At 35.2% G+C, this 16,560-nt stretch overlaps 2 protein-coding genes across 4 annotated transcripts in view; one reads left to right on the forward strand and one right to left on the reverse strand.

Moving 5' to 3' along the window:
- Positions 1 to 5,549: 5,549 nt before the first annotated feature.
- LOC124300461 (pre-mRNA-processing factor 19) lies at positions 5,550 to 11,212 on the forward strand. Its single transcript, XM_046754599.1, has 8 exons — positions 5,550 to 5,755; positions 5,974 to 6,123; positions 6,228 to 6,505; positions 6,945 to 7,139; positions 7,223 to 7,378; positions 9,073 to 9,303; positions 9,417 to 9,757; positions 9,847 to 11,212. The coding sequence occupies exons 1-8, from the start codon at positions 5,737 to 5,739 to the stop codon at positions 9,989 to 9,991; spliced, it is 1,515 nt and encodes a 504-aa protein (XP_046610555.1). The 5' UTR covers positions 5,550 to 5,736; the 3' UTR covers positions 9,992 to 11,212.
- A 662-nt stretch (positions 11,213 to 11,874) lies between these two features.
- Positions 11,875 to 16,560, reverse strand: part of LOC124300622 (sodium- and chloride-dependent GABA transporter ine-like) — a 33,841-nt gene continuing 29,155 nt past the window's right edge. For all 3 annotated transcript variants that reach the window (XM_046754914.1, XM_046754913.1, XM_046754915.1), the window contains one exon: positions 11,875 to 16,539. In XM_046754914.1, coding sequence (XP_046610870.1) covers positions 16,366 to 16,539 — 174 coding nt within the window. In that variant the 3' untranslated portion in view covers positions 11,875 to 16,365. The remainder of the gene's footprint in view (positions 16,540 to 16,560) is intronic.

Genomic DNA, 16,560 nt, shown 5'->3' on the forward strand with positions numbered 1-16,560 from the left:
GGTTTCGATGATGAAAATCGTGTTTGAAAATTAATTGTTTATAATAATCTTTAATTATTGATATTATAAAATTTGTAGCAGCATGAAATGAAAGCCCAATTCCGGCTCTTTTGAATAAGTCCATGGATAGATTGATCAGACAAATAGAACCTGAGATATGAAGATTTGAAGGAAGGCGTGTGTGGCGGTTTTCGGGATTTTGTGCAATTTTCAACCTGCAATAACTTTTGAAATATTCAAGATGGAAGAAAAATTGTTTGACAAATTTATTACACCCATAAAATCCGTTGAAAAAAATTCACAACAATCGAAAAGATCGATGAAAAAAAGGTGTCCAGTTTGACGTGGATTGACTCATGTACCTTATGTAATTTCTATACATTTTACGAATTCTTGTAATACAAAATATTGAAAAAAGAGTTACTAGGAATGTTTTGCCAGATAGACATTTGCAATTGAACTAATTTTTCCGAAAAGACGAGTTATTCAATTAGTAGCGAGTAAAACTTTCGAATTTTACAATTCAAAGATTTTACTGTGTTGACTGTGAAAGTGGAATCGCCAAACTCTGAATTGCCGAATGGATGAGCACCTTGTTGACTTTAATTGAGAAACGAAATTTAACAAACAGAATGTATTTACGCGTGTATTCACTCTGACTAAACTACAGCAATCCGAAGGTATTACGACTCTACATGCGTTAAACATTATCGGAGCATGAATTTTATTGGCAACGAGTTGAATTTACGCAAGATTAAAATTGTCATTTGAAAAACTACAATATGTTAGTATCTGACATGTGAAAATAAGTTCACTTATGCTCGTTTCCACACCACCGCAAACGATAGAGCATCCGGCGCGGTTTTTTTTTTTACATCCTATCCCCAGTAGGCCTACTCCACGGAGAATACTTGCAAGATCAATCTGACGTTGTTCGAAAAATTGCTAATGACTTTGTTCACATGTAAATTATGATAAATTATTTTTCCCAATTAATTTATACTCGCGTATGTTGGTAGCTTGTCGGAATTTTTCAATTCAGATAACCCGTGGACTATTTATTATCGACGAAAGATGAATGTTTTAATTATTGATAGAAGAGGATTGTTTTAATTATGGATGAAGGGTGGTTCTTTTTCATCTTATGAGGTATGAGATAATCAGTAAAATGGAGAACCTGGTGAATATGCAGAACAATCACAACTAAACCAAAATCGAAAACATGTATCACTGTAAGACGTTGGCATTTACCTATCGATGACGATGCAGAAATCTTGGAAGAAATGGACACAAGTAAAATCGAATAAGCACAACCACCAAAATACGACAGAGCTGTATAATTCTACAGTGAAATCCAAATCGAACATGACCTATGAGCGACTCGAGAAAAAAAAGCTGTGACACTGAAACGATCGCTATAACAGACTAAAACCATTTAAAAAAAAAACTACAGCTGAATAAATTTTACTGCACTATTTGATCATGGTGATTCTGAACTACATCGCTAAATCTATGTATCGGTGAAAACAAGATAACTAACTCTGAACCAGACCTAAACCAGACCTAATCCCGAAAAATTAAACATTAATTTTTAAGTATGGTCAATAAAATTCAGTTACGTGGAACAGATGAAAATATTATTAGTGAAATATGTCGGTACAGACGAAGATATACGTAGCTTAGATAGGTAAAAAATATAATTATCGAAAAAAGAAACATTGTAATTAGTTGAACTAGACAGAAGATTTGATTAGCTAAAACAAGCAAAAATTTTATTAGCTGAAACAGACGAAGGTATGGTTAGCACACATAAGTTCTTACACTGACAAAAAATGGGTCGACTCGAACATGATATTTACTTTAATATTCGTAGCTTTGATTATTAATTGTATTGATGAATAAAAATCGACATCTTCTTTTGCCGTGAATCATTAAAGTGAATATCTCTCGACTGAGTATTCTACAGTCCTCGGTGCATTTGTTAAACAATTGGTGTTATTTTCCTGAAACTGAAAATAATATGATCAGTTAATTAAACGAGTATTTCTGTGCATTTCACGTATATTCCATAAATACTTACGCCAAGATTCTCCACTATCACTATACACTACCGAGATTTTTGTTTTTGCGCGTTGAGCACCGGTTTTCAAATGCTGCGCTTTCTCTCATAAATGAAAGGTATGAAGTCCACGCGCAAAAGGCGGCGTGGAACTTGAAAACCTCATTGTTTGACAAAAAATTGACCGAAAAGCTGAAAGATCAGCACATCGAGAGTGCGTAACTCTTTTATATACTGTTTGTAAAATCGACGCGTAAAAAGCGTGTCCGTTTCCCGTTATTAATTTACGCGCATGAAGCTGCGTCCAATTTTCGTGATTATTCTACGCGCAATATGGCGCGACAACTTAAACTGTCAAAAAATTTGTATTATCTGGGACGTGTCCCAAAAATTCTGTAGAAACCCAATCCGCATCTGCATCTTTCTGAATGAGATACATTGCTATGCGGATTGTTGTTCTCAAATTACAAATCGAATCGAAATCGGAGGGGAGGTTGGAGGGCATGCATTATTGTGTGGCGTGACGGTCGGCGGTCCTCTTCGACGCGAAGTCTTCGAGCTCAGCATCTCTCCCCATCTAGCGTACCACGGAACGCGATAGATGGTCCAGAGATGCGTTTTGCCCATTCAGACGATCACAGAGATCAATTGAATGGAATAACGATCGGTAATGACTAAATAATCGAATTGCATAACAATTTAAAAATCGTTGCAAAGTGACAAGAAATGGGAAATCGAATCTCGTTAATACTCAAATGTTAACAAATGGTCGAGAGACTCGAATGTGGAGTCTTTTGGGAAAAAATGTCTGTGATCGTTTGACGCTGTGGATTACAAACGTTAGTAACATCAGGGTACATCGCGACCTTCCTACCCTCGCCCGTTTCCCAACGAAGCCACCCAACGGAAAAGAGAGATTCATACACTCATGCATAAACCCCGCGACGGATCCCAAAACGCTCACCTACCTATCCGGTTACCTATATTCGATCTGAGCGATTCTCCATTTTTTCCAACACACATCATTCTTCATCATTTGCGCCGTGGTCACTGACTTACATTTTCGTTGGTTACCTGTTGGGAGCAAAATGTTTTTGTATCGTAGTCTGCCTACTCAGAATACAGTATCGCGGTTGTATTCCGCCAACCCTAATATTGCATTTGTTATTTTAGTGAATGTTGGCAGACTATCGGTACATTAACCTTTTGTAAAACTGGTTAAAAACATCCTGAATGCCAATTAGCATTTTTCTAAGCGAGCTTAGCCTGCAGTTGATCAATACTTGTTGGCTGTTAAAAGATTGAAAATGATATATAAGATGCAACTTGATTACGTTACGTTATACCAGACTTTGGAATTTCATAAATTTAACAATAACGTGAATAATTGAATACTTTTGAAACCTCAGGTGAACCCACCACTTAAACGGCATCATCGGTAAATTCAAACGTAGATTATTACATCAGTTACGAAACACAATTCGATCTCGCGAGTGCCGAGTAAGCGATGATTACCTGTCGCGATGCTCATTCCACTTTTAGCAACGTGTAAAATCTCGAACTGGAAGTAAGCTACGCTAAATTGCATTGCGAAAAAAAATTATTTAACCGAAAGTTAAGCACGTTGCGATCGTGAATGAGCCTAACCATGCAGCTAAGAAATCGAAGATTTGTGTAACAATTGTTACCGCCACGCCACGTGACAGAGGAATCCCAGGGAAATACCCATAACCTGACACATGCAAACTCACCAGCGTTGCCGAGAAATGGAGAAGTTACTCGGAAGTCTCTGCTTAAATCTGTGAAAAACAAAGCAAGACACTTGAATTAATTTAGTAAATTGGCTTTTCAGTTTTCAAATCAATTATCACTGTTGTCGAGATTTATATCTATGCATTGCATGTTACGCAAGAACAAAAGTTGGGTATTAAATGTGCGACCTTGAATTATCAATCAATAATTAAAATAAGTATTGTTACCTCTTATCTGGGTTGCTCCGCAATTTAACGTAGTTTTTGTAGCATCTCAGGTTTATTGGTGAAGCGACGCACTTTTCACATAATTCACATCTTTGCTAATCTCTTATAATCCAAAAATCCGCACCGCAATAACACTAGCACTCGATTCTACATTCACTTTTTGTGCTGTAGCTATCTATTTGAATCGACTGAATAAACTGGCTGACAATGCAACTGTGCATTCGCCGAAAATCAGCTAAAAAAAATAATAAAATTGACACTGCACGTACAGAGGCAAAAATACACATCACTGAAATCTGAAGGTACACAAAACAATGAAACCGCGAAACACGAAATTCACCTTCAACGTCCGCAGAATGTTTTTACGTCAGTAACTCGGTTTTTCTTCAGGCTACACGCGGCTCGTCTGTATTATTCACAGATGAGTATGGTGGAAATACGCTTATCGAACAACGTGACACAATCTGAAGAACGTGGTCTGAGCGTGGAACCGATGCCGAAAACCAATAATTTCACTCTGATTTCTCGGAAACGACTGATGTCGCACGGCGCTCGTGCCCTCTCTACCCTCTTCCCGTGGAGTGGGGGTAGCTGCACGCACCGACCTGCCTGCCCCCCCCCTCCCCCCCTGCCCCCCTCGTATTATGGGTGCAGCGACAGAGAGAGCTGGAGAATTATTATCTTCTGTCCTTTAGAGAAGCGATTCAAATCCGTTCACAAGACGCTTACGCCGTTGCTTACGCTCTATTTCATACATCATAGAGATCAGTGTATAGGTCTCTATGGTCTCAATATATTACGCATTACACGTACTCGTATGTAGAATACCAAGAGGCGTAGATTACAGAAACCAATTGCAAATCTGTTCAGCGTTACAGTTTGAAAGTACAGTAGAACGTCTGATCTGCAATTTGTTGTATCAATTACGTATTACGCATAATTCAATCAAATACGCCCCTATGCATGCCGATTCTATGAGAATGGCGTAACTTCTGTTAAATTACTAGAGAATAGAATTAGAATAGGCAAGTTATGCTCTATATGCTGGTAACCTTATGAAGTATTGAAGACGATTTATCTTGACCTTGATGACTTGTTGATTAATGTTATTCTTGGATATGAAGGTCACAACTCAAAACACTTTTTTACAGTGTTAACGTTTCAGCTTATGAATGTATAATTATAGGATATAATAGTCATAGTTATTTACAGCACTTAAATAATAATATTGTAGTTCTGGGTAGCGTGAGGATGCCATAATATGGCTTTACACTCGGATTAATGATTCTCGTTGTTATCTCACATCTAAGGATATTTTCAGTAGTTAGGCGGTTCTTTGAATGATCTGCTTACAAAATTCTTACACTTAAAGTTGGGTTTGTTGGGAGCATGAAGGAAAGCGACCGACTAGCATTTCGATTGGATGTTATACCTAAAACTCCCCGGGACTTTAGTAACACAAAATTATATTCGAGTGGTTACACCTCGGTGAAACACATTCAATGGTTGAGGGTCGTGGGCACTAGACTCTATACAGATTTGATTTCGTTTGTGATTTTGGTTTCTGGGACTTACGTGCAGGTGTTCACGTATATTTTCACTTTATAAAGATTCAGTACAGCTAACAATAAGAACAAAACTGAAGAGGACTTGGGGGACTCTGTTCACTGCTGATCGTTGTATTCATATGTCGTAAATATGGCACTGTCTTGTGCAAGTACGTATTTGTTTATTTCTCGACGATTATAAATTATTTCCGTCCAATAGGCAATCTGTAGCAATGGCCCGGCTTCAGCCTTATTTCTTGAATTTATTTCACCCTCCATTCTTTCAAATTAAACGTAACTGTTTTATACCGGCTCATGAACCCTAACCTGAAAGTTCGCGCGTTTCTTCAACATGATACCGAACTCAAAACCATTAATTTATTTCCAGTTTCCAACGAGGTCCCAGAGCACCCGGTAATCTCTCCGGTTTCCGGTTCTATTTTCGAAAAACGGCTTATCGAAAAGTATGTTGCAGAAAATGGAGTGGATCCTATAAATGGAAAAGATCTTGCAGTTGAGCAGCTGATTGATGTAAAGGGTAAGATCATGGCTGCAAAGAAAATGCAGAGTAATAATCATGTCCGCATCATTTTGAAAAATGTTTATTCTGCAAGGTGTATTAATTCTAAATTTTCTGTTCAGCTACGCCTCTTGTAAAGCCAAAACCACCGAGCGCAACATCTATTCCTGCAATTCTAAAGATTCTACAAGATGAGTGGGATGCAGTAATGTTACATTCGTTTACTCAGAGACAACAGCTTCAGACAGCCAGACAGGAGTTGTCTCATGCTTTATACCAGCACGATGCAGCCTGCCGAGTTATTGCTAGATTGACCAAGGAAGTTACTGCAGCCAGAGAAGCACTGGCCACTCTTAAGCCACAAGCAGGCATTACTCAAGCAACTGTTATCCCACAACCGGTAAAACGTTTTGCTGTTGTCTGTTGCTTTCATCCTTATTTCTATTTGTCGTTAACAAAGTTCTGGCATATTTTCATCCTACATAGCTCAGATTTCATTATGATTTATAAAATTCATGATAAAAGTTGTAAAAAAAGTTGTACAAATTGGTTTGCAATTAACCCAATGAGATTCTGCGTACAGAAATTCTCAGCATGGATAACATATCTGTGTATCTGTCTCTGCCTAGTTTTACTTGATATCTGTACCGAGAGGGTTTACCCAGGGTAAGGCTGAAGTTGGTAACATTCGCGTAATGCCACACAGTTATTATTGTTATATGGTAAAATAGCGAGTTTACAAAAAATTTCATCATTACAATAACCTTATGAACTTCGACCTTATCCATCAGTTTACATATAAGTTTCATTACTCATCATGCTTACTGTGTCGCATACAGTCTGTTGCAGTGGAAGCTGGTGGTGCGGCAGCTCAACCAACTGAACAAGCTGGCATCACTGAGGATGTTATTCAAAAATTACAAGAACGAGCTACTGTTTTAACTCAAGAACGAAAAAGACGTGGACGTTCTATACCGGAAGATCTCTTACCACAAGAAAGCATCAGGGCATTCCAGACACTTGCTTCACACCCGGTTAGAAGTCCCATTAATTTTAATTTTGAGCAGAAATGTAATTTGTGACAAAATATAATTACGGAAAATGTTTTCACTGACAGGGATTGCATTCCGCAAGTGTACCAGGAATTCTGGCACTTGATATACATGGGGCAGATACCAGCAAAATTCTAACTGGAGGCGCAGACAAAAATGCAACAGTTTTTAATAAGGACACTGAACAAGTAGTTGCTATTCTTAAAGGACACACCAAAAAGGTAAGTAACACCAGAAATAAGCCGTGTTTTTCACAACTAATCTCGCACTGTAATATGAATTATTATGTAAGGTCGAAAATTTGTCTACTATTATTCACGATCACAATTTCGTACCCTTTGTATGGGAAGAAACTCGACATCTTTAAGTGACTTTTACTCTATAGATCAAATGGAAGTTAGTTTGAGTTTTGATTTTTTTGTTTTTGAGACGCTTACAAAGGAAGTACGTACGCTCGAAATTACCAATTTAGCTGAAGTTTGGCACGAATGTAATACTTTGAGAAGAAAAACAAGTGGCGATTGAAAAGCATGCACTTCTTGGCCATTTAGGAGAAGTTTGGTATTGAATTTGAACCTGTTTTTCTATCTGCGAATTGAATTAGTTGATGTATCAAAGCTATTAGTCAATAATGTAAATTTAGTTACTTATATTTCTGAAACCATGAAGAGAGTTAATATTTTATGAGAAAGCATTTCAAACTTACCAACACTTCAATACAATACACCAAAGGCCGCTTGAGTATTAATTCTTACAAAGGTGACACTCTTAGTCTTCCGTCACTTATTTATGAGCAAAAGCGTGTAGCCAGCTGTACCATACTACACAACCTGTGAAAACAGTTTCCCTTAATATTAGCATAATCATGAAGTAGAGAGGAAAGATCATGAACTTATGTGGTGGAGAATCTCAAACATAACAAGGATTGACTGCGGACATTGTAGTATTCGACTTATTGATAGCATTTATTTCATCGTGGAATACAACAATAGTCCATTACACCTTTAGGTTGTCATTACTATTTTGTCCTCTGCGTCCGACCTAAATGCCCTGGAGCAAAACAACTCATACAAAACTATCCTGTCATGAATCACCCGAACGGAAGTATCCCAACAAAATTACCCATGACAAAAATAATCTGCAACAAATACAACCCAGGCCAAAAATAATCAACCCGATGAAGAATAACCCAAAAATAAAATAACCTGTGACAAAAATAACCCAAGACAAATATAATCTAGGGCAAAAATACGCTGATCAAGAAAAATATGTATTTTTTGTTATCTGTTTGAATATTTTGTTGAAAATAGACTAACGACAAACATTAAATTGAATCAAATTAAATTAAATTCAATTAAATTCCAGATGTTATATTAACAATTTGTTTATGAGTTTCTATTCATGATTGTTGAATGTCATGTTCCTGCAGCGTGTAATTTTTTAGTGAGAGAAGAGAGTTTTCTTAACTAGAAACAATAAAAATGATGCTCATCATTTTAATAATCTCTGCATTAGGAATTCTGCTAATATGTCTAATTTTCTATCACCTTTTGCAACGTGCAATTATTAAGTCACCGATTTCATACTATTCTTTCATTAAAAAAATCGTCTTAATTGTATATTTATATTTGTGAAGTTAAATTATAGATCTTACCAGTTACATTTTTTTGTTGAAAACCTACAAGTTTCCATGATTTACATTTCTTACGATTGTTAATATTTTTTATTAGGTAAAATCAGTGTCTGAAACGTAACATCAGCAGTTTTTGTCCTATATCTTCGGTTTAACATATGTAGTAAAAATCAATATTAATTGAAACTTGAAATGTATCAATTTAGAAAGTATAACATTTCAATAGCACTCAGCAGTTATGGTATTAAGCTTTTGATTTCAAGTATTTTGAAAAATTTTAAGGTCACACGAGTTATTTATCATCCGGAAGAAGATGTGGTTATGACAGCATCACCTGATACGACAATTCGTGTTTGGAATGTGGGAACAAGCCAAACGACACTTTTATTGAGGGCTCATGATGCACCTGTAACTGGCCTCTCACTTCACCCTACAGGAGATTATTTGTTGAGCTCATCTCTGGACCAGCACTGGGCTTTTTCGGACATACGTACTGGCAGACTACTGACAAAGGTCAATAAACGAAAATTCATTCGCTAGTTTGTTAGTTACCAATTTATGATTAATCCATTTCATGGAAAAATGACTTCTACCATCACTTCATTATGGTCCCTTCTCCATCATAGGTAGCTGGGCAATCTGGACAGCCGTTGACAACAGCCCAATTCCATCCAGATGGGCTTATATTTGGTACAGGAACAGCTGATTCTCAAGTCAAGATTTGGGATTTGAAAGAGCAGTCAAACGTGGCTAATTTCCCCGGTCATTCAGGTCCAATTACCGCTATTAGCTTCTCAGAAAACGGATATTACTTAGCAACAGCCGCAGAAGACTCTTGTGTCAAACTATGGGATTTGCGAAAGCTTAAAAATTTCAAGACACTTCAATTAGATGACTCTTATGAAGTGAAAGATATTTGTTTTGATCAAAGTGGTACATACCTTGCTGTGGCTGGATCCGACATCAGGTAAGCTTGACTGTACACATCAAAAATGTATTTTTGAAAAACTTATTTGAGTATGTATGAATATTTACGATTTTGTTTCATTTTTCTAGAATTTATTTGTGTAAGCAATGGCAAGAATTAAAGGTACTCAACGATCATACGGCAACAGCTACAGGTGTTCGATTTGGGAAGCATGCACAGTATATCGCTTCTACCAGTATGGATCGAACATTAAAGCTCTATGGATTACCTTAAGCCTCAACAAGTACCTATTTAATAATGTGAAAATAAATTATATGATTTCAATTCAAAAAGGCAAAGTTGGTAACTATTTCTTTAGATGATATTAATTTTTACTGATATGATAAGTGTTCTTATATTTTTTGACCTATTCAATTGTCCATATTTCACCACGTATATTGTTGGTATTTACTGTCCGTATTACTGATGAAACAAGGGAAGGCAATGCGTAGTTATGAGCCTGATCACTTAAAGCAGATTCAAAATTATATGTAAGTTGCCTTTTGTATAACATATTTGTCTCTAGCCATCTTTATGTCAAATTACACTTAAAGTACTGCAAGGTGATAAGTTTTGTCTTCCCCATCCATCTAAGATTAAAGTTCATAATTTTTTCATATTTTACTGAATTAGTTATATCCATCCATTTGAACGAGTAAACACACTGTAACTCCAAACCCCGTTAAAATATCAACGATAGATGCTAATGTTTTGATTAAGGAGTCAAACTTTCGTTCATGATTATTCATTTTCATTCATATGTCTTAAATGGCTGGCCCTTTTCAAAATGATTTATCAAAAAGTGTTTATTGTTTAAAAATCGCGTGAATTTAAACTAACAATCTTCATTTAGCTCCAACAGCCAGAATTATTTGGACAAAGTTCTGCAATTGAAATCAAAACTCACGTTCGAAATGAAGAGGTACTCCAACTTTAATTTTAATTGAATTTTGATGCCTGGGTTGTGAATTTTTCTCAATTAGTATTTTTACAAAAGTTTAGCACTGGAAGTTGAGATTCATATCAAAATATCCATCAAACCTTGGGCCAGAAAATTACTACGAAATTTGAATAAAACTCTTGTACAATTATTTTGATACATCAACGATATAAATGTCTCGAATGAAAAAGGTCTTAAAGTATAAAGAAAAGCTTTCAAATCTTTTACATTTAATAGTATGTAATTGGTATTCTGAATCTGCATTTTCATGATGTGATCGATGTGGTCACTGACTTTTGTTCCATACTTATTATGATTTTGCCGACTCGCAACATTTTATAACATCAATAATTAATTTATAATTCATGTGTTCATGCAAATTCATCGAGAGGATATCGAAATAAAATTTATGTTGACTCCTGAAATTCTGATGAAAGGAAATATGCATCACCAATTGTGGATCATGTAGCCTATGTTTCAAATAGTTGTAATAAATATTTTATACAGCAACTCAATAACACTGTTTTCCGTGCATAATGATTCCTACTGTTTATAGACAGATTTGGGGAGCATCACAACAAAAATTTCTTCAAACTAAAATGACAACTCACCCTAATGTACACTGTTACCATTGATTTAATGTCTAATTAAGAATAAAAATTATCGATTGGTTGGTCACGAAATCTGTATTTCAAAAGTGTCAGAAAACATTCTTGATGGAAGACGGGGATACACCGGGATATGTGAACAGGATATTCAATGGCCCAGGAAATATTTTTGAATTCCCGACTTCTAAGGCGATTTTTTTATCCCTGAGGAATCCCAATCGGCCTTCGTCAAGTCAAATTCAAATGCCCAGGCTTATGGGTACTTGTAAAGGTTTTCAATATTACAGGTTAAATACACTGGTCGCATCACACTTGTTGTTATAAGTCAATAATCTTGGCTAGTAATATTTTCATCTATGAGAATTTATTTGTGATTCTTCACTCTGCATAACCTAGCCCTGAGCCTATGTCGTATAGACAATATTATCAAAATTTGTACAAGTTATTCACTATTTATACTAAAACAAAATATACGCAGCAGGAATCTGAACAAAAATATTCAAAATTAGCAAATAACTAAGCATAATTTTCAGTTTAAAGTAGGAAGCGAGGAAAATCTACATTGAAAATTCGATAACAAAATTACGTATAATTTCAACAGTATATGTACATACAATCATAGACTTACGGAAAAATCTTAATCTAGCAACAAAAAATGATGTTTATCGTTGATGCTAACTGGAATGGAACTCTCTTTCAATGAGATTAGATATGCAATTTGTTTTCGAATTCTTTTGTTTCGTCCAACGAAGCGTCATATCACAACTTATATAGACGTACACGTGAGACGTAAATTATAGAAGCGGTAAATGGGCGCCGTAGTTAATTAATGATAAGATACATTAATCATAGCTGACGTGAGGTGGTGCTACAGCGAGGAAACGTGCGTCGAGCGAAAATTAAATGAAACACCGAATATGTAATGAGTATTTTCTATATTTTAAGCAATGTCATCAACTTTACTTATCTTTACTTTTAACGCATGAATTGTTCGTTCAATTTGTTATACTGAAACATTGTTTTGCTTTACCTTGCATAAGGACTGTTGTCGACTGGAATGATCTAACTAATACGCGTCACTGTTACATAATATTTTTTTGTCACAAAAAATTTCATCGAAATATGAAAGATATGCATCTATTCATATTATCTTAGTTTAATTATAGATTAAAGGATTTTGAACGTCGTATCGGAACTTTTAAATAATTTTTCATGTTTCAACGTCTTCAGGTATTTTCCCGAGAATTAATGTCATACATGTCATTGATTAAAGTATACAATGCCTCACAGACGGTCTTTTTGCCTCGCGTATTCGCAATATTCGTCTTCAGCTTACCTGCGACTCATATAACAAACTTACGTTCAGCCCGAAAAGACCGAGTTTGCATCCTTGTTACGCAATATACTATTTCCATACATATCCAGTGCGAAGAATCAAAAGGGCATAACGACACTTTTTCAGCATTTCATGATTCTACAAAGATGTATGCAAGAAAAATGAAGAAAAGCGGACTTATCCATCAAATCGAAAATCCCATGTGTTAGGTCATTTTGGTTTTTAGCCCCCGATATGGTAAAAATTGCACTTGTTCGTACTACTTGATAGAATGTTCCAGCGCACTCTGAGACAGTGCATTTAATATTCCATAAGTTTTATCCAGTCAGCTAAATCTGTGATTGGATGAATATGTTGTCGGATTAACATGAAGTCTAGTGCTATGTTTACACTCCATGTTTAAACACACTTTTAAATATTCTACTTGGTGTTTTACCGGTTCCCTCAGCTTGACTAGCTCTGAGTGGATAATGAGCCTCGTTCAAACTCAATCGCAGACCTAATTTATACGTGGCATGAAAGAACCCTTCCCGACTATCAGAATTTGCGGAACGTGTACAAGAAAACGTAAAGTAAATTTTCGTCGCAGTAGGCGTAAAACGGGATTTTACGCCCGCGAAGCGTCACATATTACGATAATACGGCAACGCATCGAAAAGTACGTTAACTTATGGTAGTGTATTACCGTTTTAAATCGCAAGTTCCGAAGGCTTCGGATTTTGGATTGGCTTAAGAAAAACAAAGATACACGAGGCTGGTTTGGAAAATTCCGTGTCACATTCTCCCTCACAAGAAGAGTATTAAACCCCCGGATCATAGATTCTGAGAAAACTTCCAAGTAGAAGTGGCAAAACCACTGTGGTAGGTGTGGAACACTTCACACCTCAAAATTTAGCAGGTGTGGAATTCCACACATCAGATATTTGCAGTTTCAAAAATATAAATTTTGTTCTAATGACTTGAATATGAGCAATGGTGCAGGATCGCTTGAACGATGTAACCATAATCCAATGCGTCAGTTTGATTTTTTAATTTTATTTTCATGGTGCTGCTTTTTAAGTCACTATGTCTTATCAAGAAAAAGTTTTGTTTTCCATTTATTTAACACGCAAAAAAATTTATTTCGAATCAATTCACAAAGTTTTGTATTTATTCAATATTTTTCGCGTCGTTCAACACCATCGAAATCTTAGACACTTAGTCAAGAAATCCATAGTTGAGAACAGTTTTATGAGCTTTTATTTTGTTCGTATTAAAAGAAGAAAAAATTTACTAAAATATTGAGTTGCAAACAATTTTTGAAATTCTGTATTTGAGAAAAAAATTAATAAAAATATTAAAATTTGATAAGTGATCTCATATATTTGAAAGGTTATTCTTTCAGTTTTCAGAAACATTCCACGCGTTTGAAAATTATTAAACAAGTATGGAATAGCGAATATAATCAATTTTAACCATAGTAGAGAACTGCCGAATGGATAAAACTACACATCAAACGCTCCATACTTTTGGGGTGTAAAAGTATTCCTAGCAGTTTCAGCTGAATCCGTGATCCGGAAGTCTGATACTCTCATTGTTAGTAACAATAGAATTACCGAAACAAATTTTCGTATCGAGTAATTGAAATTATTACGTTATGAAATGTACTTTGAAGTGAAAAGTGAAAAGCTAAAATGTGCAGAAGTATTATCACTTTGATGATAAAAATTTATGAAAATTCGTACGTTCTAGGAACGTATGATCTCGCACGGCAGTCTCACAATTGCCATACAACGTTCATAGATTCGATGTCTGGCAACACTACTTGTGCATTTCACAATCATATGTTGTACTATGTTAAAACTATATGTCATAATGTGGAAAAGATGCAGCTTACGATACATTGACTTTAAATTATTATAAATAAATTCAAATTACACAAAACATGTAAGGTTATACTTGTGATATTAGGTACTTTCGATTACTTCACATTCAAATCATCTACCGCATAACAAACCAATTTGCAGATATTATATAATATAATTTATATTAGAGTGAAAACCTCGAATAGAATTCTCCGGCTGTTAGTGCAGCTAGATAGGCTAATTTACCCATTATGAATGCAACATAGTTGAAATCATGTAATGGAATTAAGTCGAACATTGTTTCAATTCATAACGCACTCCGTATTTTCTACATCAAAGCTTATGTTGTTCTTTTATCGCGACATACATTTTAATGTACGTTTAGTATACCAATAGCAGATATTTTATTAGATAACCTGAATTTGTTCGAAATATGCAATCCCCAATATGGGTGAAAATATTATTTAAAATTTTTATATATATCTGTGCACAAAAAAAATCAGATATTTTTGGTAATCGCATTTTTGGCTATGCTGAGAATTACTTACTTCAGACTGTTACAGTTACATCTACATTTAGAAAGCTGATTGCTTGACTTCTTCACACTAGAATAACACTGATCAACAGTGGTTTTGTTGTTCTCGATATTTGAGTTGTCTTAGTAAGATTCGATATCAACGACCTAGGAGTAAGCGCAATTTTTCGAAACTGGCTCTAGTTATTTATTTTATCGATATTTTCATATTGGACTGAAAAAAATCAATATTTAGATGAAAAATTCGATTTTGTTTCATTATTTAAAGTTTACCAATAAAAAAAAAAAAAAAAAAAAATGCTTCAAAGATTAACGAAAAAAAATTTTTTTTTGTAGTCCTGATTTTTTCCGTAAATTTTGATATTTGAGAACGCAAAATTTACGAATAAAATCATGATTATACCAGAAACTATCTCCCTCCTTACAATACTGCAACAACATAAAAACTAGCGTCAGTCTATTATAATCATGATTTTATTCGTTGATTCTACTTTCCGATACACCAAAATTCATCGGAAAAATCAGGGTAACACTGAAAAATCTTTTTTGTAAGCCTGTGTAATTCATTACACAAGATATTAAATACCCAAAGTTCAGTTGTTCGTTTGCAACTTGCTATAATACTCCGATTATACTCTACTAGAAATTATGTATATTGTGCAACTAATTTGAAAACTAAAGTCTTCGCTGGTATAGAAATTACAATAAAAAGAATGAAATTATATTAATATCATTATCAATAAATTATGTTGTGCCAATATACGCTACCCAATCACTATGTTTCCTCCTATTGCTTTTATCTCCGTTAAGAATAATGTTACTCGACACATTGAAGAAGGCTGTTCAAATAAAGAATCGGTACCATTTTCTTCATTCTCAAACCTTAGTATCCCTTATTCTTATTCTACCATCCCAAATTATAAGTCATATCAAAAATTTATCCGTGGTATTTTAATCGTCTTATTATTCTGTGTCTCAACTACGTGAAACGACCCGCTTTTATTCTTCCGATTTTCTGTCTTTTTCACAAGATTTGGCGCAGCATAATTTCCATTTCCTCTCGCCTAATTTTCGTGTGGTCAAAACCATCCTTGAAAATGCATTTTGCCCGAGTATTTGAAACTTTCCGATACTCACTTCAACTACTGCCGACGTTTATTTTTTATTAATACAAAATCGAAAAGTAAAGCGCATCTCTTAAACTTTGTTTTCCGCAGTCCAGATCTTGAGACGAGCAGTTTAGAGTAATCGCAACAGATTTACAAGATAAGTCGAGAAAAGGACACTACATTTTTTTCCAACATGCCAATGTCTGTGAAAAGCTATATTATATTCAATTTTGATCTTATACTTCCGATTTCGGGGGAATATAAGTGGAATTTTGCTGTATCAAACTGTTCAATTCATGTAGAGGTTCTTTTCCTGAGTCCTCGTCCATAGTGTGCAATGGCTCGGTGCAATATTCCTGTCCGCAAATCCTGCATGCTTCAAAGTCCGGTTTTATCGACTTTCTTAATCTCTGTAATGAAATAATTAATGC

This window comes from Neodiprion virginianus, chromosome 3 (assembly GCF_021901495.1).
Source record: "Neodiprion virginianus isolate iyNeoVirg1 chromosome 3, iyNeoVirg1.1, whole genome shotgun sequence".
NCBI classification, from domain to species: domain Eukaryota; kingdom Metazoa; phylum Arthropoda; class Insecta; order Hymenoptera; family Diprionidae; genus Neodiprion; species Neodiprion virginianus.

What these genes read in the sequence shown, in the direction of transcription:
- LOC124300461 (XM_046754599.1), top strand. An exon ending in TTAAAGGACACACCAAAAAG is followed by an intron (nt 7,379 to 9,072) that starts GTAAGTAACACC and finishes AAAAATTTTAAG; the next exon opens with GTCACACGAGTTATTTATCA. An exon ending in CTGGCAGACTACTGACAAAG is followed by an intron (nt 9,304 to 9,416) that starts GTCAATAAACGA and finishes TCTCCATCATAG; the next exon opens with GTAGCTGGGCAATCTGGACA.